We start from the raw sequence: 22049 nt of genomic DNA, 5'->3' as shown, positions 1-22049 counted from the left end.
GCTAGCTCAGACACTCTCCGAAGTGATGTGACTGCCACTAGGAAGACCACCTTCTGCGAAAGGCGTGAAAGAGCAACATCCCTCATCGGCTCGAAAGGTGGTTTCTGAAGAGCCGTTAGCACCCTATTAAGATCCCAGGGTTCTAGCGGACGCTTGCAAGGTGGGACTATGTGGCAAACCCCCTGCAGGAACGTGCGTACCTGCGGAAGCCTGGCTAGATGCTTTTGAAAAAACACTGAAAGCGCCGATACCTGTCCCTTGAGAGATCCGAGAGACAAACCCTTGTCTAATCCGGATTGAAGGAAAGACAGAAAAGTGGGCAATGCAAACGGCCAGGGAGTAAAACCCTGATCAGAGCACCAGGATAAGAAGATCCTCCACGTCCTGTGGTAGATCTTGGCGGACGTTGGTTTCCTGGCCTGTCTCATAGTGGCAATGACCTCTTGAGATAACCCTGAAGACGCTAGGATCCAGGACTCAATGGCCACACAGTCAGGTTGAGGGCCGCAGAATTCAGATGGAAAAAAGGCCCTTGAGACAGCAAGTCTGGTCGGTCTGGTAGTGCCCATGGTTGAGCCACCGTGAGATGCCACAGATCCGGGTACCACGACCTACTCGGCCAGTCTGGGGCGATGAGGATGGCGCGGCGGCAGTCGGACCTGACCTTGCGTAACACTCTGGGCAGCAGTGCCAGAGCGGGAAATACATAGGGCAGTCGAAACTGCGACCAATCCTGAACTAATGCGTCTGCCGCCAGAGCTCTGTGATCTTGAGACCGTGCCATGAATGCCGGGACTTTGTTGTTGTGCCGGGACGCCATTAGGTCGACGTCTGGCGTTCCCCAGCGGCAACAGATCTCTTGAAACACGTCCGGGTGAAGAGACCATTCCCCTGCGTCCATGCCCTGGCGACTGAGAAAGTCTGCTTCCCAGTTTTCTACGCCCGGGATGTGAACTGCGGAGATGGTGGAGGCTGTGGCTTCCACCCACAGCAGAATCCGCCGAACTTCTTGGAAGGCTTGACGAATGCGTGTGCCGCCTTGGTGGTTGATGTATGCCACCGCCGTGGCGTTGTCCGACTGAATTCGGATCGGCCTGCCTTCCAGCCACAGCTGGAACGCCTTTAAGGCTAGATACACTGCCCTTATCTCCAGAACATTGATCTGAAGGGAGGACTCTGGCTGAGTCCAGGTTCCCTGAGCCCTGTGGTGGAGGAAGACTGCTCCCCACCCTGACAGACTCGCGTCCGTCGTGACCACAGCCCAGGATGGGGGCAGGAAGGATTTCCCTTTCGACAGGGAAGTGGGAAGAAGCCACCACTGAAGAGAGGCTTTGGTTGTCCGAGAAAGAGAGACGTTCCTGTCGAGGGACGTCGACCTCCTGTCCCATTTGCGGAGAATGTTCCATTGGAGTGGACGCAGATGAAACTGCGCAAACGGAACTGCCTCCATTGCTGCCACCATCTTCCCTAGGAAGTGCATGAGCCGCCTCAAGGGGTGAGACTGGGCTCGAAGGAGAGATTGCACCCCTGTCTGTAGTGAACGCTGTTTGTCCAGCGGGAGCTTCACTATCGCTGAGAGAGTATGAAACTCCATCCCGAGGTAAGTTAGCGATTGGGTCGGTGTCAATTTTGACTTTGGGAAATTGATGATCCACCCGAACCTCTGGAGAGTCTCCAGAGCAGTGTTCAGGCTGTGTTGGCATGCCACCCGGGAGGGTGCTTTGACTAGAAGATAGTCTAAGTAAGGGATCACCGAGTGTCCCTGAGAGTGTAGGACTGCCACCACTGCTGCCATGACCTTGGTGAAGACTCGTGGGGCTGTCGCCAGGCCGAAAGGCAGTGCCACGAACTGAAGGTGTTCGTCTCCGATGGCGAAACGCAGGAAGCGTTGATGCTCTGGTGCAATCGGCACGTGGAGATAAGCATCCCTGATGTCGATTGATGCTAGGAAGTCTCCTTGGGACATCGAGGCGATGACGGAGCGGAGAGATTCCATCCGGAACCGTCTGGTTTTCACGTGTCTGTTGAGCAGTTTGAGGTCCAGAACGGGACGGAATGATCCGTCCTTTTTTGGCACCACAAACAAGTTGGAGTAAAAACCGCGACCACATTCTTCAAGGGGAACAGGGATCACCACTCCTTCTGCCTTCAGAGTGTTCACCGCCTGAAATAGAGCATCGGCTCGCTCTGGGGGCGGAGATGTTCTGAAGAAACGAGTCGGAGGACGAGAGCTGAGCTCTATCCTGTAACCGTGAGACAGAATGTCTCTCACCCATCGGTCTTGGACATGTGGCAACCAGGCGTCGCAAAAGCGGGAGAGCCTGCCACCGACCGAGGATGCGGTCTGGGGAGGCCGAAAGTCATGAGGAGGCCGCCTTGGGGGCGGTTCCTCCGGCGGTCTTTTTAGGACGTGACTTAGACCTCCACGAAGCAGAGTTCCTCTGGCCCTTCTGTGGCCTGTTGGACGTGGAGAATTGAGACGTGGCTGAGGGCCGAAAGGACCGAAACCTCTGTTGTATCCTCCGTTGCTGAGGTCTGTTTGGTTTGGACTGGGGTAAGGACGAGTCCTTTCACTTGGATTGTTTAATAATTTCATCCTATTGCTCGCCAAACAGACGGTCGCCAGAAAATGGCAAACCGGTTAAGAACTTCTTGGAAGCAGAGTCTGCCTTCCATTCGCGTAGCCACATGGCCCTGCGAACTGCCACTGAATTGGCGGATGCTACCGCTGTACGGCCCGCAGAGTCCAGGACGGCGTTCATGGCGTAGGACGAAAAAGCCGACGCCTGAGCGGTTAAAGACACAACCTGCGGAGTAGAGGCACGTGTGACTGCATTAATCTCAGACAGACAAGCTGAGATAGCTTGGAGTGCCCATACGGCTGCGAAGGCAGGGGCAAAAGACGCGCCTATAGCTTCATAGATGGATTTCACCAGGAGCTCTATTTGCCTGTCAGTGGCATCCTTGAGCGATGAACCATCTGCCACTGCTACTATGGATCTAGCCGCCAGTCTAGAGACCGGAGGATCCACCTTGGGACACTGAGCCCAACCCTTAACAACGTCAGTAGGGAAGGGGTAACGTGTGTCATTAAGGCGCTTAGTAAAGCGCTTGTCCGGAAATGCTCGGTGTTTCTGGACTGTATCTCTGAAGTTGGAGTGATCAAGAAACGCACTCCGTGTACGTTTGGGAAACCTAAATTGAAATTTCTCCTGCTGAGAAGCTGACTCCTCAACGGAGGAGCTGGAGGAGAAAGTTCTAGCACCTGGTTGATGGACGCTATAAGGTCATTTACTATGGCGTCCCCTTCAGGTGTATTAAGATTGAGAACAGCGTCAGGATCAGAGCCCTGATCTGCCACCTCCGCTTCATCCTCCAGAGAGTCCTCATGTTGAGACCCTGAGCAGTGTGAAGAAGTCGAGGGAAGCTCCCAGCGAGCCCGCTTAGCCGGTCTGGGACTGCGGTCCGTGTCGGAGTCCTCACCGTGGGACCTAGGAGTCACCCCAGGAGCACTTTGCTGCTCCGACCGAGGGGGGCCTGTGGGCAATGATTCAACAGTGCCCGGGGCCTGTGTTACAGGTCTGGACTGCAAAGCTTCTAGTATCTTAGCAGACCATCTATCCATAGACTGAGTCATGGATTGTGAAAGTGACTCAGAAAGTTTGTCAGCCAACGCTGCAAACTCTGTCCCTGCCACCTGGACAGTGGTAGCCGGTGGTTCTACCTGGGCCGGGGGTCCCACCCGTGGCTGAGGCTCCGGCTGAGTGAGTGTCACAGGGGCCGAGCATTGCACACAATGAGGGTAGGTGGAACCTGCAGGTAACATAGCCGCACAAGAGGTACAGGTTGCAAAATAAGCCTGTGCCTTGGCACCCTTGCTTTTTGCGGACGACATGCTGTTGTCTCCTCTTAGAGCAATCAGTGAGGGTATATAGCCAAAAGCAAATAATGCGGCCGAACAGAGCACATGTATACAGTATATGGATATATATATATATATATATATATACTCTTCGGCACCCGGGGTTGCCAGCACCAGGTAACCGGTGCGGCTTACCGACCGCCCTCAGCGGTTGTGTGTCCACCAGATTCCCTGCCTGGGCCTCCCAGAGCTGTGGAGCTCGGTCTGAAGTTCTCCACCGGCAGCAGTGCAGATAACAATGGCTGCCAGCGTTCTCAGAGGAGGAGGGAGCCGTGGGCGTGCCTCAGAAAGTGCGGGAATCTGGTGCCCCACAGTGCTCAGTGAGGGGGGAGGAGGATATCTAGTATGCTCCAGCCCTCACCGCTGACGTCCAGTCAGCGTCCCGCCCTTACTCCTGACTGGCAGGCCCGGGGGCGGGAGTATGCGGTACTAGGCCGCAGAAGCCGGGGACTAAATTAGTAAGCCGGCCGGCAAACAAGCGCGGTCGGCGCGGTAGTCCCGGCGGTGGCGCTGGAGGTGTCAAAACACACAGCAGCCGCTGCAGCGTCTGTTACACAGGCGCTCTATGTGCCGTCCCCAAGGGGACACAGAGTACCTCAGAAGCAGGGCCTGTCCCTGATGCTACCCGATCTCCTGTCCGTCAGATTCCCCCAGGGGCTGCGGAAGGAGCCCGGTCCCAGCTGCAGCGTCTGTATGCATGGTGACCGGTTAGGATCCCACTTCTCCCAGAGCCCCTAAGGGATGGGGAAGGATAACGGCATGTGGCTCCAGCCTTTGTACCCGCAATGGGTACCTCAACCTTAACAGCACCGCCGACCAGAGTGGGGTGAGAAGGGAGCATGCCGGGGGCCCTGTTAGGGGCCCTCTTTTCTTCCATCCGATATAGTCAGCAGCTGCTGCTGACTAAAATGTGGAGCTTGCGTGCATGTGTGCCTCCTTCAACACAAAGCAAAAAACTGATGGGCCCGTGATGCACGGGAGGGTGTATAGGCAGAGGGGAGGGGTTACACTTTTTAAAGTGTAATACTTTGTGTGGCCTCCGGAGGCAGAAGCTATACACCCAATTGCTGGGTCTCCCAATGGAGCGACAAAGAAAGTTAGATATGTTTAGCTTAGAAAAAAGACGTCTCAGAGGAGATCTCATTTATATGTATAAATACATGTGTGGTCAATATAAAGGACTGGCACATGACTTATTTTTTCCAAAAACAATACTAAGGACCAGGGGGCACTCACTGCGAGTGGAATAAAAGCGATTCCGACACCTAAATAGGAAAGGGTTCTTTACAGTTAGAGCGGTCAGACTGCGGAATACACTACCACAAGAGGTAGTAATGGCAGATACTAGAACAGCTTTTAAAAAAGGGCTGGATGATTTCCTCAGTACACAAAACATTGTTGGTTATAAATGACTTAGTGACTAAATGTAGAACTGGTGGAGGAAGGTTGAACTAGATGGACCTAGGTCTTTTTTCAACCTAAGTAACTATGTAACTATGTAACTATTGGGATAAGACGCACCCCCTATTTTCCCCCCAAAATTTGGGGGAACAAAAATGCATCTTATAATGCGAAAAATACTGTATATACATAATTATTATAGCACCATCAACTACATGGCGCTTTACAAGTGAAAGGGGTGTACATAATAGGGACAAGTACAATAACAATAAACAATACAAGATACAGACAGGTACACACACACACATATATATATATATATATATATATATATATATATATATATATATATATATATATATATATAATCTAGCATTCAAGTGAAGTTAAGCAATGATAGACAGCAGGAGCAGCCTCGTGCATCAGATTCATAAATGGAAGGGTTTAGCAGGTAAGAAGACACCGCAGGAACAGTGGACAGGTGAGAATATTTTTTTTTGCCTTGTGTATGTGTACAGCAGGGGATAAGTCAGGCACAAGCACTATATAGGCAGGTGCTATTGGGATAAATGAGTAAACCAAAGAGTAAACCCCAGAACTCAAATGATAGACAATAGGGATAAATTGAAAATTTTTATTATCGATTTTTTGATATTCTGCAAAAAGTGCACAGAAATGAAAAAGCAAAACACCTGACATTTCGGCTACTGGAGCCTTTTTCAAGGTTTTGCATGAAAGATGAGGGAAGGTAATATGGGACATGGACGGACTACTATCAGGAGCAAGTTAAGAGGTGCCACACTTTTGCAATTTGTCAAACTCGACCAAGGGAGATGGTGAATAAATGGTGCATCTGTGGGTAGAGGCCTAGGAAGACCTTGTGGAACAGTGATGGTGGCAGTGGTAATAGGGGACAAGAAGGGGACCGGAATGAGGCACAAGAATGGGACACATTACTACAGGATTGAGCATGTGATGGGGTCCTTCTCCAGGAAAATCGGGGTTTCTCAGTCTCTCTGGGGTGCTGGCCGCAGCCTCAGCGTCTCCCTCAGAGATTTAATCTTGCTTCTTCTCTGTTGTATGTCTCACCCAGAATGATTAATCCCCCCAGGTAAACAGAGTTTAGGTGGATTCCAGACCCCCTCCCCCACACCTAGGGACAGAAGCACTTCAAGGGGTTATAACCCTGCAGACAGGATAACCAATACATCGGACAGACCACCACGCCCAAAACATGAACCCACACAAAATGGTACATGACCCACAATATCCCACCATCACAGGGCACATTACATTTTATTGGTATGTATTTTTATTTTTGAAATTTACCAGTAGCTGCTGCATTTCCCACCCTAGGCTTATACTCATGTCAATAAATTTTCCCAGTTTTTTTGTGGTAAAATTAGGGGTTTCGGCTTATGCTAGTGTATACCATATTTTTTCGCATTATAAGACGCACTTTTGTTCCCCCAAATTTTGGGGGAAAGTAGGGGATGCATCTTATAATCCGAATATACGGCTTATATACTGCAGGGCCCAGGGGAGGTGGGGGCAACTCTGGAGCGGTGCTGGGGGCTGAGGCAGGCTGCAGCGGGAGATCTCCTGCTCCCGCTCATATAATATGCACTGCCGCTGTTCATCACCGTGGTGCTGAAACCGCACCGCGGTGATGGGCTGGAGGAGCAGCGCATATTATATGTGCCTGCGCCCCCCTTTGATGGCACATGCCCCCCCCCTGTGTTAGATATGGCCCCCATGCTGCTGTCCATCCTAAAATAAAAAAGCTTTACTTACCTCCTCCAGAGCTGATCTCCCGGTGTCTCCCCGGTCTCCCTGCTGCAGCTGTGATCAGGCATGCACAGAGGATATCACTCTGCTGTACCGATCACATGACCGGCACCGAGAAGCAGGAAGTGGAGGAGCTCAGCAGCACCGGGAGGACAGCGCTGGGGAAGGCAAGTAAACAGTTTTTTATTTTACTATGGACAGCAGCATGGGGGCCATATCAAACACAGGGGGACGTGTGCCATCCATAGGGGGCCACGGGCAGCACAAGGGGACGTGTGCCAGCTATAGGCCGACGTGTGCCAGCTATAGGCCGACGTGTGCCAGCTATAGGCCGACGTGTGCCATCAATAGGCCGACGTGTGCCAGCACAAGGGGGCTATATTCAATATATGGGGGCCATATCCAGATTGAGGGGGCTAATTTAAGGATGGGGGGCTATGAGGAAAATATACCCTATATGACTTGTTAAACAGACACTGGCATTTATAAGAGACCCCATTTAACATTTAAAAAAAAAAATCTCTTTTGCTTCACCAAATTTGGCGGTGCGTCTTATATTCAGATGCGTCTTATAAAGCGAAAAATCCGGTATATGGTAAGTAAAAAAAAATGACTACTGAATGATCTAAAACGCACATTTACGGGCTTTACCCATGACCAAGGATAACAATTTTCTTACCAATGCCCATGATCTTGGGGTCGCACCCTGACACATGGTAGGCCACGATCCTAGCCAGAGGCGTGAGCTTGTGTTTGGTGGTGGCTTCCTCGCTGGCTACAATGACTGCTCCAGCCCCATCACAGATCCCCTGCAAAAAAGGAAAGAAGTGTCACTACCAAGTCAGTCCACTGTCCTACATAGGGCAGAAAGCAAAGACGGACACTACTGCTGCGGGAGGCCATCACTCAAGGGTCTATCTCCACTTTTACATTAGACCCTCTTTATCAATGCAACTTAAATCCATTTTTGTTACAGCAGCACTTAAAATGCCCTATAGAGCCACATAAAAGAGACAACGTGCGCTCCTCCTCACCGAGGCGCTTCCTGCAGTCACCACACCATCTTTTTTGAACACGGTGGGCAGTTTCGCCATCTGTTCCAGGGTGGTCTGTGGTCTCGGATGTTCATCCTGATCCATTTTAATGGGCCCTTTCTTTGACTTTAATTCAATAGGAGCCATCTCTGCCACAAAGTATCCGGCGTCTTGAGCTGAAAACATACGCGACACATAACCCACCTGGAAGTTTAGGAAAGCTGAATTCAACAAATTAAAAGGGAAGAGCTTAACCGTGTAGGCTGGGACCATGTCATGTTAACTGGGGGTGCTGAACGTAAATGGGGCAAGTTTAAGGAAATACTAAATAGAATCCTGGAAAAAAACTTCTAAAATCTCTAAGAATAAAAAGAAACAACTATGGATAAATCAGACAGTACAAAGTATAATCAGACAAAATCAAAAGGGGCGTTCAAAATCTTGAAGACTGGAAATAAAGAAATAGCATTTCAGGAGTATAAAGATCTCAGTAGGAACCATAAAAAAAGAAAATCAAGCAAGCACAGTTCGTTACTGAAACAAAACGACAACAACGTTAAAATAAAAGTCTTATAAAATACATCAATGCCAAAAAGAAAACATTGGTCTCTTAAAAGATGATAAAAACAAGATAATTATAGAGGACAAAAAAAAAGCTGAGATATTAAACAGACACTTTTCATCCGTGTTCACAAAGTATTTCAGGAATCATTCAAAAAGGCAAAAAAAAAAAAAAATCTAAGTTTGCCATCTGATGTAATTAATTTAAACAGAAGATGAAGTACGCCTGCGACTGAGCAAATTAAACACAAAATTATTAGCTTTTATTGAAATGAAAACTCACCGGCTTTCCACCTCTGCTGAGTCTGGAAGGAATACTTATCACAGTCCTCTCTGGTGATTGTGTATTTTTCTGCCAGATTCTCGGCAGTGATGGCCATGGGAGTCTTGATGAGAGAATCAGTGAGACCAGCCCACAGGGTGTCTTCCATCTGGAATAATAAATCTACTGAGATCAGTTATTAACCACTTCCAGATCACCTATAGACAGGCGGTCTGCATTTTAAAACGTCACTGCAAAGTAGAATAGCAGCATGTGATCGTGCAGGAGCTGAGAGACAGCTGTCAGACACAGCCAGACTTCACATAGAGAAGGCAGAGATGATTTATTACAGTCTCTGCCTTCTCAATTGCAATGCACACAATAAGAAAACTAATAGTAATATCTCCATCGGACTTAGCAGTCATGTAATTGCTGGATGTATAGCGGGAACAGAAGCTGCTGGGGTCTTAGGAGACTCAGGCATCTCTGCCATGAGCTGCATTTCCACTGTAACTGGGGTCAAAATACCAACCACAGTTACAGGGAAAACTAAATCCCAAAAAAAAAGAAGGGAATTTTGTTTACTTACCGTAAATTCCTTTTCTTCTAGCTCCTATTGGGAGACCCAGACAATTGGGTGTATAGCTTCTGCCTCCGGAGGCCACACAAAGTATTACACTTTAAAAGTGTAAACCCCTCCCCTCTGCCTATACACCCCCCGTGCATCACGGGCTCCTCAGTTTTGGTGCAAAAGCAGGAAGGAGGAAACTTATAAATTGGTCTAAGGTAAATTCAATCCGAAGGATGTTCGGAGAACTGAAAACCATGAACCAAGAACAATTCAACATGAACAACATGTGTACACAAAAGAACAACAGCCCGAAGGGAACAGGGGCGGGTGCTGGGTCTCCCAATAGGAGCTAGAAGAAAAGGAATTTACGGTAAGTAAACAAAATTCCCTTCTTCTTTGTCACTCCATTGGGAGACCCAGACAATTGGGACGTCCAAAAGCAGTCCCTGGGTGGGTAAAAGAATACCTCGGTAAAAGAGCCGTAAAACGGCCCCTTCCTACAGGTGGGCAACCGCCGCCTGAAGGACTCGCCTACCTAGGCTGGCATCTGCCGAAGCGTAGGTATGCACCTGATAGTGTTTCGTGAAAGTGTGCAGACTCGACCAGGTAGCCGCCTGACACACCTGCTGAGCCGTAGCCTGGTGCCGCAATGCCCAGGACGCACCCACGGCTCTGGTAGAATGGGCTTTCAGCCCTGAAGGAACCGGAAGCCCAGAAGAACGGTAGGCTTCAAGAATTGGTTCCTTGATCCACCGAGCCAAGGTTGACTTGGAAGCCTGCGACCCTTTACGCTGGCCAGCGACAAGAACAAAGAGCGCGTCCGAGCGGCGCAGGGGCGCCGTACGAGAAATGTAGAGTCTGAGTGCTCTCACAAGATCTAACAAGTGCAAATCCTTTTCACATTGGTGAACTGGATGAGGGCAAAAAGAAGGTAAGGAGATATCCTGATTGAGATGAAAAGGGGATACCACCTTAGGGAGAAATTCCGGAACCGGACGCAGAACCACCTTGTCCTGGTGAAACACCAAGAAGGGGGCTTTGCATGACAGTGCAGCTAGCTCAGACACTCTCCGAAGTGATGTGACTGCCACTAGGAAGACCACCTTCTGCGAAAGGCGTGAAAGAGAAATATCCCTCATTGGCTCGAAAGGTGGTTTCTGAAGGACCGTTCGCACCCTGTTCAGATCCCAGGGTTCTAGCGGACGCTTGTAAGGAGGGACTATGTGGCAAACCCCCTGCAGGAACGTGCGTACCTGTGGAAGCCTGGCTAGACGCTTTTGAAAAAACACAGAGAGCGCCGAGACTTGTCCCTTAAGAGAGCCGAGAGACAAACCCTTTTCCATTCCTGATTGAAGGAAGGATAGAAAAGTGGGCAAGGCAAATGGCCAGGGAGTAAAACCCTGATCAGAGCACCAGGATAAGAAGATCCTCCACGTCCTGTGGTAGATCTTGGCGGACGTTGGTTTCCTGGCCTGTCTCATAGTGGCAATGACCTCTTGAGATAACCCTGAAGACGCTAGGATCCAGGACTCAATGGCCACACAGTCAGGTTGAGGGCCGCAGAATTCAGATGGAAAAATGGCCCTTGAGACAGCAAGTCTGGTCGGTCTGGTAGTGCCCACGGTTGACCCACCGTGAGATGCCACAGATCCGGGTACCACGACCTCCTCGGCCAGTCTGGGGCGATGAGGATGGCGCGGCGGCAGTCGGACCTGATCTTGCGTAACACTCTGGGCAGCAGTGCCAGAGGAGGAAATACATAAGGCAGTCGAAACTGCGACCAATCCTGAACTAATGCGTCTGCCGCCAGAGCTCTGTGATCTCGAGACCGTGCCATGAATGCCGGGACCTTGTTGTTGTGCCGGGACGCCATTAGGTCGACGTCCGGCATCCCCCAGCGGCAACAGATCTCTTGAAACACGTCTGGGTGAAGAGACCATTCCCCTGCGTCCATGCCCTGGCGACTGAGAAAGTCTGCTTCCCAGTTTTCTACGCCCGGGATGTGAACTGCGGAGATGGCGGAGGCTGTGGCTTCCACCCACAGCAGAATCCGCCGAACTTCCTGGAAGGCTTGCCGACTGCGTGTGCCGCCTTGGTGGTTGATGTATGCCACCGCCGTGGCGTTGTCCGACTGAATTCGGATCTGCCTGCCTTCCAGCCACGGCTGGAACGCTTTTAGGGCTAGATACACTGCCCTTATCTCCAGAACATTGATCTGAAGGGAGGACTCTGGCTGAGTCCAGGTACCCTGAGCCCTGTGGTGGAGAAAGACCGCTCCCCACCCTGACAGACTCGCGTCCGTCGTGACCACAGCCCAGGATGGGGGCAGGAATGATTTCCCCTTCGACAAAGAAGTGGGGAGAAGCCACCACTGAAGGGAGGCCTTGGCTGCCCGAGAAAGGGAGACGTTCCTGTCGAGGGACGTCGACTTCCTGTCCCATTTGCGGAGAATGTCCCATTGAAGTGGACGCAGATGAAACTGCGCAAATGGAACTGCTTCCATTGCTGCCACAATCTTCCCTAGGAAGTGCATGAGGCGCCTCAAGGGGTGCAACTGGGCTCGAAGGAGAGATTGCACCCCTGTCCGTAGTGAACGCTGTTTGTCCAGCGGAAGTTTCACTATCGCTGAGAGAGTATGAAACTCCATCCCGAGATATGTCAGCGATTGGGTCGGTGTCAATTTTGACCTTGGGAAATTGATGATCCACCTGAATCTCTGGAGAGTCTCCAGAGCAATGTTCAGGCTGTGTTGGCATGCCACCCGAGAGGGGGCCTTGACAAGAAGATCGTCTAAGTAAGGGATCACCGAGTGTCCCTGAGAGTGTAGGACTGCTACCACTGTTGCCATGACCTTGGTGAAGACCCGTGGGGCTGTCGCCAGGCCGAAAGGCAGTGCCACGAACTGAAGGTGTTCGTCCCCGATGGCGAAACGCAGGAAGCGCTGATGCTCTGGTGCAATCGGCACGTGGAGATAAGCATCCCTGATGTCGATTGATGCTAGGAAGTCTCCTTGGGACATCGAGGCGATGACGGAGCGGAGAGATTCCATCCGGAACCGCCTGGTTTTCACGTGTCTGTTGAGCAGTTTTAGGTCCAGAACGGGACGGAAAGATCCGTCCTTTTTTGGCACCACAAACGAGTTGGAGTAAAAACCGTGGCCCCATTGCTGAAGGGGGACAGGGATCACCACTCCTTCTGCCTTCAGAGTGCTCACCGCCTGAAGAAGAGCATCGGCTCGCTCGGGGGGCGGAGATGTTCTGAAGAAACGAGTCGGAGGACGAGAGCTGAACTCTATCCTGTAACCGTGAGACAGAATGTCTCTCACCCATCGGTCTTGGACATGTGGCAACCAGGCGTCGCAAAAGCGGGAGAGCCTGCCACCGACCGAGGATGCGGTTTGGGGAGGCCGAGAGTCATGAGGAGGCCGCCTTGGTAGCGGTTCCTCCGGCGGTCTTTTTAGGACGTGACTTAGACCGCCATGAATCAGAGTTCCTCTGACCCTTCTGTGGCCTGTTGGACGAGGAGAATTGAGACCTGGCTGAGGGCCGAAAGGACCGAAACCTCGATTGTACCTTCCGTTGTTGAGGTTTGTTTGGTTTGGACTGAGGTAAGGACGAGTCCTTTCCCTTGGATTGTTTAATGATTTCATCCAATTGCTCGCCAAACAGGCGGTCGCCAGAAAATGGCAAACCGATTAAGAACTTTTTGGAAGCAGAGTCTGCCTTCCATTCACGTAGCCACATGGCCCTGCGGACTGCCACTGAATTGGCGGATGCTACCGCCGTACGGCTCGCAGAGTCCAGGACAGCATTCATGGCGTAGGACGCAAACGCCGACGCCTGAGAGGTTAAGGACACAACCTGCGGAGTAGAGGCACGTGTGACTGCATTAATCTCAGACAGACAAGCTGAGATAGCTTGGAGTGCCCATACGGCTGCGAATGCCGGAGCAAAGGACGCGCCTATAGCTTCATAGATGGATTTCATCAGGAGCTCTATCTGCCTGTCTGTGGCATCCTTGAGTGATGAGCCATCTGCCACCGCAACTATGGATCTAGCCGCCAGTCTAGAGACTGGAGGATCCACCTTGGGACACTGAGCCCAACCCTTGACTACGTCAGGGGGGAAGGGATAACGTGTGTCATTAAGGCGCTTAGTAAAGCGCTTATCCGGAAAAGCTCGGTGTTTCTGGACTGTATCTCTGAAGTTGGAGTGATCAAGAAACGCACTCCGTGTACGTTTGGGAAACCTAAATTGGAATTTATCCTGCTGAGAAGCTGACTCCTCAATCGGAGGAGCTGGAGGAGAAAGTTCTAACACCTGATTGATGGACGCTATAAGGTCGTTTACTATGGCGTCCCCTTCAGGTGTATCAAGGTTGAGAGCGGCGTCAGGATCAGAGCCCTGATCTGCCACCTCCGCTTCATCCTCTAGAGAGTCCTCATGCTGAGACCCTGAGCAGTGTGATGAAGTCGAGGGAAGTTCCCAGCGAGCCCGCTTAGCCGGTCTGGGACTGCGGTCCGTGTCAGAGTCCTCACCGTGGGACCTATGAGTCGCCCCAGGAGCACTTTGCTGCGCCGACCGAGGGGGGTCTGAGAGCAATGATTCAACAGTGCCCGGGGCCTGTGTTACCAGTCTGGACTGCAAAGCTTCTAGTATCTTAGCAGACCATCTATCCATAGACTCAGAAAGTTTGTCAGCGAATACTGCAAACTCTGTCCCTGTCACCTGGACAGTGGTAGCAGGTGGTTCCACCTGGGCCGAGGGTCCCATCTGTGGCTGAGGCTCCGGCTGAGTGAGTGTCACAGGGGCCGAGCATTGCACACAATGAGGGTAGGTGGAACCTGCAGGTAGCATAGCCGCACATGAGGTACAGGTTGCAAAATAGGCCTGTGCCTTGGCACCCTTGCTTTTTGCGGACGACATGCTGTTGTCTCCTCTTAGAGCAATCAGTGAGGGTATATAGCCAAAAGCAAATAGTGCGGCCGTACAGAGTAAATGTATACAATATAAGCATATAAATATACACTTCGGCACCCAGGGGGGCCAGCACCTAGTAACAGGTGCGGCTTACCGACCGCCCTCAGCGGTTGTGTGACCACCAGATTCCCTGCCTGGGCCTCCCAGAGCTGTGGAGCTCGGTGTTGTCTCCCCTCTGAAGTTCTCCAGCGTCAGAAGTGCTGATAGGAATGGCTGCCAGCGTTCTGAGAGGAGGAGGGAGCCGTGGGCGTGCCTTAGAAAGTGCGGGAATCTGGTGCCCCACGGTGCTCAGTGAGGGGGGAGGAGGATACAAAGTATGCTCCAGCCCTCAGCGCTGACGTCCAGTGCAGCGTCCCGCCCTTACCCCTGACTGGCAGGCCCGGGGGCGGGAGTATGCGGTACTAGGCCGCAAAAGCCGGGGACTAAAGTTATAAGCGCGGCCGGCAAACAAGCGCGGTCAGCGCGGTAGTCCCGGCGCACAAACACACCCAGCAGCTGCTGCAGCGTCCATTACACAGGCGCTCTATGCGCCGTCCCCAAGGGGACACAGAGTACCTCAGAGGAGCAGGGCCTGTCCCTGACGATACCCGGTCTCCTGTCCAGCAGATTCCCCCAGGGGCTGCGGAGGGAGCACGGTCCCAGTGCATGGTGACCGGTTAGGATCCCACTTCACCCAGAGCCCCTAAGGGATGGGGAAGGAAAACAGCATGTGGCTCCAGCCTTTGTACCCGCAATGGGTACCTCAACCTTAACAGCACCGCCGACCAGAGTGGGGTGAGAAGGGAGCATGCTGGGGGCCCTGTTATGAGCCCTCTTTTCTTCCATCCGATATAGTCAGCAGCTGCTGCTGACTAAATTGTGGAGCTTGCGTGCATGTGTGCCTCCTTCAACACAAAGCATAAAAACTGAGGAGCCCATGATGCACGGGGGGGTGTATAGGCAGAGGGGAGGGGTTTACACTTTTAAGTGTAATACTTTGTGTGGCCTCCGGAGGCAGAAGCTATACACCCAATTGTCTGGGTCTCCCAATGGAGCGACAAAGAAAAAATAATACAAGAGATTGTTACCAGAGTAACAAATTTAAAATGGTTCTAGGTAAAATGAGGCTACCCACTATGGCAATGCACAAAAGGCAAGACCCCTCTTTTTATTATTGGTATGACCAGTCCCCTTCATCTCCTTACCTTAAGGTCAGACCCTAACTTGGTACCGAAGCGAATGTTCCTCACAGCATACGGGGCTTGGCTCATGCTCTCGGCCCCTCCGCACAAAACTATTTCTGACTCTCGAAGGGCAATTTCCTAGAGTAAAAAACAAAAAAAAAAAACAAACAAAAACTTTAAAACCTTAGAATGAACAGAAGCAGTATGACGTAACGGGGTGCTTCTGGAGGGGCAACACAAATAACACATTTTTCACTAAATTGCACATTTTCCAGAAGATTAATCAACAAAGATGACGGCTTTTTCAAATTCACTATTTCAACAGTTTGGCGTAAAAATAAAATAAAATAAAAAAATAATTAAAATGGGTAGGACATGTGATTACTTACTGTTCGCTCCAACTCACTAACCCCAATTTCCATTATATGCTTTTTTTTTTTTCTCTAAGTGCCCAAGTTTCCTCCCCCCACTTCACTATAGCTGTACATGGGCTTGTTTTTCACAAAAGGACCATCCAGTTTACCAAACAGAGCAAGGGGGGGAGAAAAAAAACAAAAACAAACCTGCAGTGGTTCTTTATGGCATTAATTGTAGAGTAAAAATGTTCCGATTCTCTAGGTTAAGAGTAATTATGGAGAAAACCTTGCAAGTTTTTTTTTCTAATTTTATTGGCTTTTTTTCTTAACGTTACAGAAAAAATAAAATAAAAAAAAATAATAATGTTTGTGTTGACTTTCTCTAAGACTGAAGGATGGGTATTTTTATTTATACCATTTTGTGACAGATACTGTGATTTGGTTGATTTTTCTTACGTTTGGTGGGAGATACAAAAATATATATATATTTAAAACTTTTCATTTCTTTTTTTCAGTTGTCATAGAGGACGTTAACCCCAGTTGTCAAAGCAATCCATTTGCGCCTTGTGATAGCGTCATTGGAGGTGGAGGTAGGGGGGGGAAGGTACACATCAGATGGCGATGCTAAGATGCTGCCACCAGGGTTTGATACTGGCATTTAAGTGGTTAACAGCTGTGATCAGCGGGCACACCGATCACTGTTGCTAGAGGCAGATGTCGGCTGTGTAGTACACCCAGCATCTGCCCTGCAAGGAGCAAACTGAAACTACTCGGGCACGATGTAATAGTACGTCATGGAGCCTTAAAAGAATAAAGGGTTATTTCCAAAACCCCAATTTATTCCCTATTCATGTCAATGGTACTTACAGAAAATAACCCCCAAAAGAGTGCTCAGCTTTCTCTGACTTCACTATATACAATGAATTTGTCTGGATGTTGAGCATGAGCACTTCCGCTCCATTCAAGCGTCCCATTTTACGGGTCCCCTGCCGAGGTCTAGTAGCTGGAACCCCCTTGTGATTTTGGATTCAATGGAGGGAATCTGTCAGGTGATTTTTTTAGTACAATACTAATGTTATCTTTAAATAAGGCTTAAGGAGACCTTTCAGGATAAGTTTTGTTGTCCTACCTTATCCTGTTATCTTGTTGTAAGCTCCATAGAATTCAGTGTCTCCTGCACAATAGTCAAGTGTATGTAAATACATTTTTTATATTCACTGCTCCCTCACCACTCAGTGCATTTCACTATCACTGGTGAAAGGTGTGAGGTACATGGGTGGGGGCAGCAGCGCAAATTCAGTTCTAACATACCATTACTGATGCCAGCACACAGAGGTGGGTAGGGGGAGCAGTGAATATGTAGATTGTATTTACATATGCTTGACGGGCTTGCTAATTCTAACAAGGGGAGGAGATAAATATGAATAACCCCCAGATATTTTCTGATCCTCAGCTGCTGTCACTCAAGAAGCAGCTAATTTTATAAACTTTACTTGCTTGTGTTTCAAAACCTAAACATCTGAGCTGACCACTACAGGTATGTATAGACTCAGCCAGTATAGCACTGGCTTTAGGTTATATATGAAAATCCTGGTGATTGGTTCCCTTTAATCTCTATTTAAAGATACCATTAGTATTGTACTACGAAATCACCTGACAGATTCCCTTTAAGCCACAGCTATGATCAAGGAGTTCATCTTAGGCTGGTTTCACACTACGTCTTTTTAACATCCGTCAAAAACGTTTTTTTAACGGAAGTACGGATCCTGTGCAAATCCGTTTTGATGTCAATGCATTTTCAATGGACTCGCGTCCACCTGCGTTTGCGTGCGTTTGCGTCCGTTAGACGCAGGATCCGTCCTTTTGCGTTATTTTAACATGTTTCAAAAACGCAACATGTAGCGTTTTTGAGCTCCGTCCAAATACTGCAAATTGCTGGATCCTGACTATAACGCACGCAAACGCAGGTGAACGTTGCATGCTGATAGACAGGATCCTGCTTTGGGACTGAGCATGCCCAGAGTTCGTTCTCTCTCCTCTCTCCTCTCTCCTCTCTCCTCTCTCCTCTCTCCCCCCCCCCCCCCCAAGGTAAATATCGCGTAACCACTTCTCTTAGTTACCCGATGTTTACGTTGGTTACGCGTGCAGGCAGCCCGGCTCCTAGCAGCTGCAGACACTCGTAACCAACATAAATATCGGGTATCCAAGGTCGATGTTTACCTTGGTTACCAGCGTCTGCAGCTATCAGAAGCCTCCTCCCAGTCTAGTTCCCCTCACTCCCGATCACATGACTCCAATGCCCGCCCCTAAACATCCAGTGCAGGATCCTGCAAAATAACATATGCGTTTGCATACGTTATTTGCTGTAAAAGCAGGATCCGTACATCCGCTAAAAAAAACCTTTTCAGCGGATGTTAAAAAGACGTAGTGTGAAACCAGCCTTAGCTGCAGTGTCTATGATCAGTGGCTCAAGCTATTGCTGCAACCATCCCCTTTGCTTTACACTGCAGCTCTGCCTCTGTCTACAGACATACAGGAGGCTATTTACTTACTTGACACCCGTTGACGATGGACTGGAAACCAGAGCCACAGAGTCTGTTGACAGTCAGAGCCGGCACAGGTACAGGTATTCCTGAGCGGAGGGCGACATGTCGGGTCAGGTATATGGCGTCAGTCGCCGTCTGCAATATCAAACATCAGATTCAAACTAATCATAGAATGAAAGACACAAAACCACAGAAATACCGGCTGCGTACAGTAATGGACGTCATACCTGAGCCACATTGCCGTATATCACACTATCCACCGCGTCCGGGGCGACATTACCAGCGGTGAGGGCGGCTTTGGCAGCAATTTCACCCAGGTCAGTAGCGGTGTGGTCCTTCAGCACCCCGCCGTACGTACCAAACGGCGTTCTTTTGGCCGCAACAACAAATATACCTGTAAAAGGGTAAAGTGAATTAAAAAATTGCTACAAAACCCAGTTCTCCGCTAGCAAAGCTGTCCTGCAACAACAACTCTCAGCAACTGTTGCCAGAACCGGCTGAGAGCTGTAGTTTTAACTGAAATGGAAAGTCAAAGTTATACATGAATATTATTATATAGTGATGGGGGAAGGGGTATTTGCAATTAGCTCACAGCAGCACAGAGCATATCAGGACATGAGTCTGCTAATATTGTGTGAGCTATGTGGGGATGTTGCAGTGATGCAAAATTGTATGTGAGAAGTGGGAGAATGCAGTGCCGCCGTTAGGCTGTGTGCACACGATGCGTTTTTTACCGCGGAAACGCTGCGTTTTGAACCGCAGCGTTTCAGTGGCAAATTGCATGCGTTCAGCTTTCCCAGCAAAGTGTATGGGAAAGCTGAAAAATCAGTGCACATGCTGCGTTTCTTTCCGCAGCGTTTTGGATGCCAAAAATCGGTGCGGAAAGAAAAGCAGCATGTCACTTCTTTTGTGCGTTGTGGCTGCGTTCTCTCCCCCATTGAAATCAATGATATGGGTCAGAACGCAGCCACAACGCATGGAGCTGCTTTTTTGTTGCGGTCCGCGGCCTTTGTCGGCACGCCAGAACGCAGGCATTTACCTGGAAGTGAGGTCAAGAGGCTTCCTGTTGACCTCACTTCCTGGCAAAGCCCCCGGTGTCGCCAAAGTGCCCGCCCCGACCCCCCCCCCCTCCCGAAAATCCAACATGGCCGCGCGCACAGTAGCGCACCGGCCGCCCTGCTCCTATGATTTCTGTCGCATGTGCAATAACACATGCGACAGAAAACTGTTCCCCAGGCCCTGCCCGGTCACCCCCTATTCCCCCCGGTGTCATACATACCTGTCCGGTCGCAGCGCTGATCCCCCGCGGCCCCCTCCTCCTTCCCAGCAGGCGCCGGTCAGTGCGGTCACATGAGCAGAGCAGCTGACAGCCAGCACAGTGTTCAGTGTGAGCTGTGCTGGCTGCTCGCAGTCTGCAGCTGTGACCCGGGGAGAGTGGGTGCAGATTTTTGCACCCACTCTCCTCAAATGGAGGGTCTGCCCTCCTAGAAAATGGGGGATACGTTTCCTGAACGTGCCCCCATATTCTAGAAGGTCCAGAGGCGACGTGGGACATCCATATGGATTTCTGCGGACCCATTTTTTTTTATTAAATTGGAGAACAAGGGAATGATTTGGGGAGTGTTTTTTCTAATAAAACATTTTTTGTTGTCTTTTTTTGCTTTTGTTTACTGTCAATTAGTTATGTCAGGTGTCTGATAGACGCCGTGACATCACTAATTGCTGGGCTTGATGCCAGGTGACATTACACATCTGGTATCAACCCCATTTATTACCCCGTTAGCCAACGCACCAGGGCGCGGGATGAGTTGGGGCGAAGCGCCAGGATTGGCGCATCTAATGGATGCGCCACTTCTGGGGCGGCTGCGGCCTGCTATTTTTAGGCTGGGAAGAGTCCAATAACCATGGCTCTTCCCACCCTGAGAATACCAGACCCCAGCTGTCAGCTTCACCTTGGCTGGTGATCTAATTTGGGGGGACCCCACGTTATTTTTTTTTTTATTCTTTATTTATAAATAAAAAAAAAAACATGGGGAGCCCTCCAAATTGATCACCAGCCAAGATGAAGCTGCCAGCTGTGGTTTGCAGGCTACAGCTGTCTGCTTTACCCTGACTGGCTATCAAAAATAGGGGAGACCCCACGCCATTTTTTTCATTTTTTTATTTTTTTTTTATTGGATAAATACTAAGCTAGGCACCCTTTAGTGCCACATGAAAGGTACTAAAGGTGCCAGCTTAGAATATGCAGGCGGGGGTAGGACGTTCTATATATTTGACATCCCTTCATCCATTGACGCTTTTTAGGCTGTGTGTCCACAATCAGGGTTTGCAGCGTTATGGGCGCTGAGTGTTTTCCCTGCGTCCATAACGCTGCGTTGTGCAGTAGAAGCACAGTGGAAGGATTTTTGGAGATCCCGTGCTCACTGTGCTTCTTTTCTCCGCAGCATAAACCGACCGGTAGCGTGGCTTCCCGAGCCTCAGCATGTCAATTTATGCTGCGGAGACGAGAGTGTTCTCTGCAGGTAGTATAGAGCTCCACAGCAGCCTGAACCCAAATCGTGGGCATGGGCAGCTGCAGGAAGGCTGGCACTGTGTACTAGACGCCGTGTCGCTGGATCATGGCCACATAGCCTTAGGCCCCTTTCACACGTCAGTGATTCTGGGACGTTTGTGCTTTTTTTTAAACGTACCAGGATCACTGACATACGCAGACCCATTATAATGAATGGGTCTGCTCACACGTCAGTGATTTTTCACTGCACGTGTCTCCATGCGGCGTACCCGCGTGTGCGTGATTGCCGCACGGAGACATGTCCATTTTTTTCTGGCATCACTGATGTCCCACGGACCACGCAGTGGTGTGATCCGTGAAACACGTGCCAGAAAAAAACGTGCTTTTAAAATAAAAAACATTTTAACTCACCCGGCTCCAGCGATGTCCTCTGCAGCCCGTCCTCCCTGTTCCTTCTGTGCCGGCTCATTATTGTCGCGCATATTCATGATGCACGACACAGCCAACCCGGAAGCAGCTGCTGCGGGGGTCAGCGCCGGCCGGATGCTGCACCGCGGGAGCGATCAGCACCATGGAGAGCGGGAGCGGGTGCAGGTGAGTTAATCTCTAAGTGCAATCACGGGCCACGGAGAACGGAGCCCGGATTGCACTTAGACAACCCACGTGTGCCGTGATTCACGGCACACGGAGGGACATGTGCGTGTTTTACACGCCAGTGAAAAACGTCAGTGTTTTTCACTGACATGTGAAGCGGGCCTAAAAGTGAGAATATTGTTGCTACAGCAACATTTTGGGTGAAGTAGCTGTGGATTCAAAATGCTTAATATACTCCTGAATAAAATCCTTGATGGGTGCAGATTCCAAAATGGGGTCACTTGTGGGGGTTTTCTGACGTATAGGTACCTAAGGGGCTTGGTGCGCGAAGTTTATTTCAACTTTTCCAAAATTCAAATG

The 22049-nt window shown here is 50.1% G+C and overlaps 1 protein-coding gene across 1 annotated transcript in view; it reads right to left on the bottom strand.

Moving 5' to 3' along the window:
- The window catches only part of ACAA2 (acetyl-CoA acyltransferase 2), a 54361-nt gene that overhangs the window by 17980 nt on the left and 14332 nt on the right, over positions 1–22049 (bottom strand). The window contains exons 2-7 of the mRNA XM_075327206.1: positions 18811–18977; positions 18590–18718; positions 15703–15819; positions 8990–9137; positions 8146–8321; positions 7791–7920 (exon numbers count right to left, since the gene is read on the bottom strand). Coding sequence (XP_075183321.1) covers positions 7791–7920; positions 8146–8321; positions 8990–9137; positions 15703–15819; positions 18590–18718; positions 18811–18977 — 867 coding nt within the window. The remainder of the gene's footprint in view (positions 1–7790; positions 7921–8145; positions 8322–8989; positions 9138–15702; positions 15820–18589; positions 18719–18810; positions 18978–22049) is intronic.

This window comes from Anomaloglossus baeobatrachus, chromosome 1 (assembly GCF_048569485.1).
Source record: "Anomaloglossus baeobatrachus isolate aAnoBae1 chromosome 1, aAnoBae1.hap1, whole genome shotgun sequence".
Classification (NCBI taxonomy): Eukaryota; Metazoa; Chordata; class Amphibia; order Anura; family Aromobatidae; genus Anomaloglossus; species Anomaloglossus baeobatrachus.
This window is presented reverse-complemented; position numbering and strand designations above follow the sequence as displayed.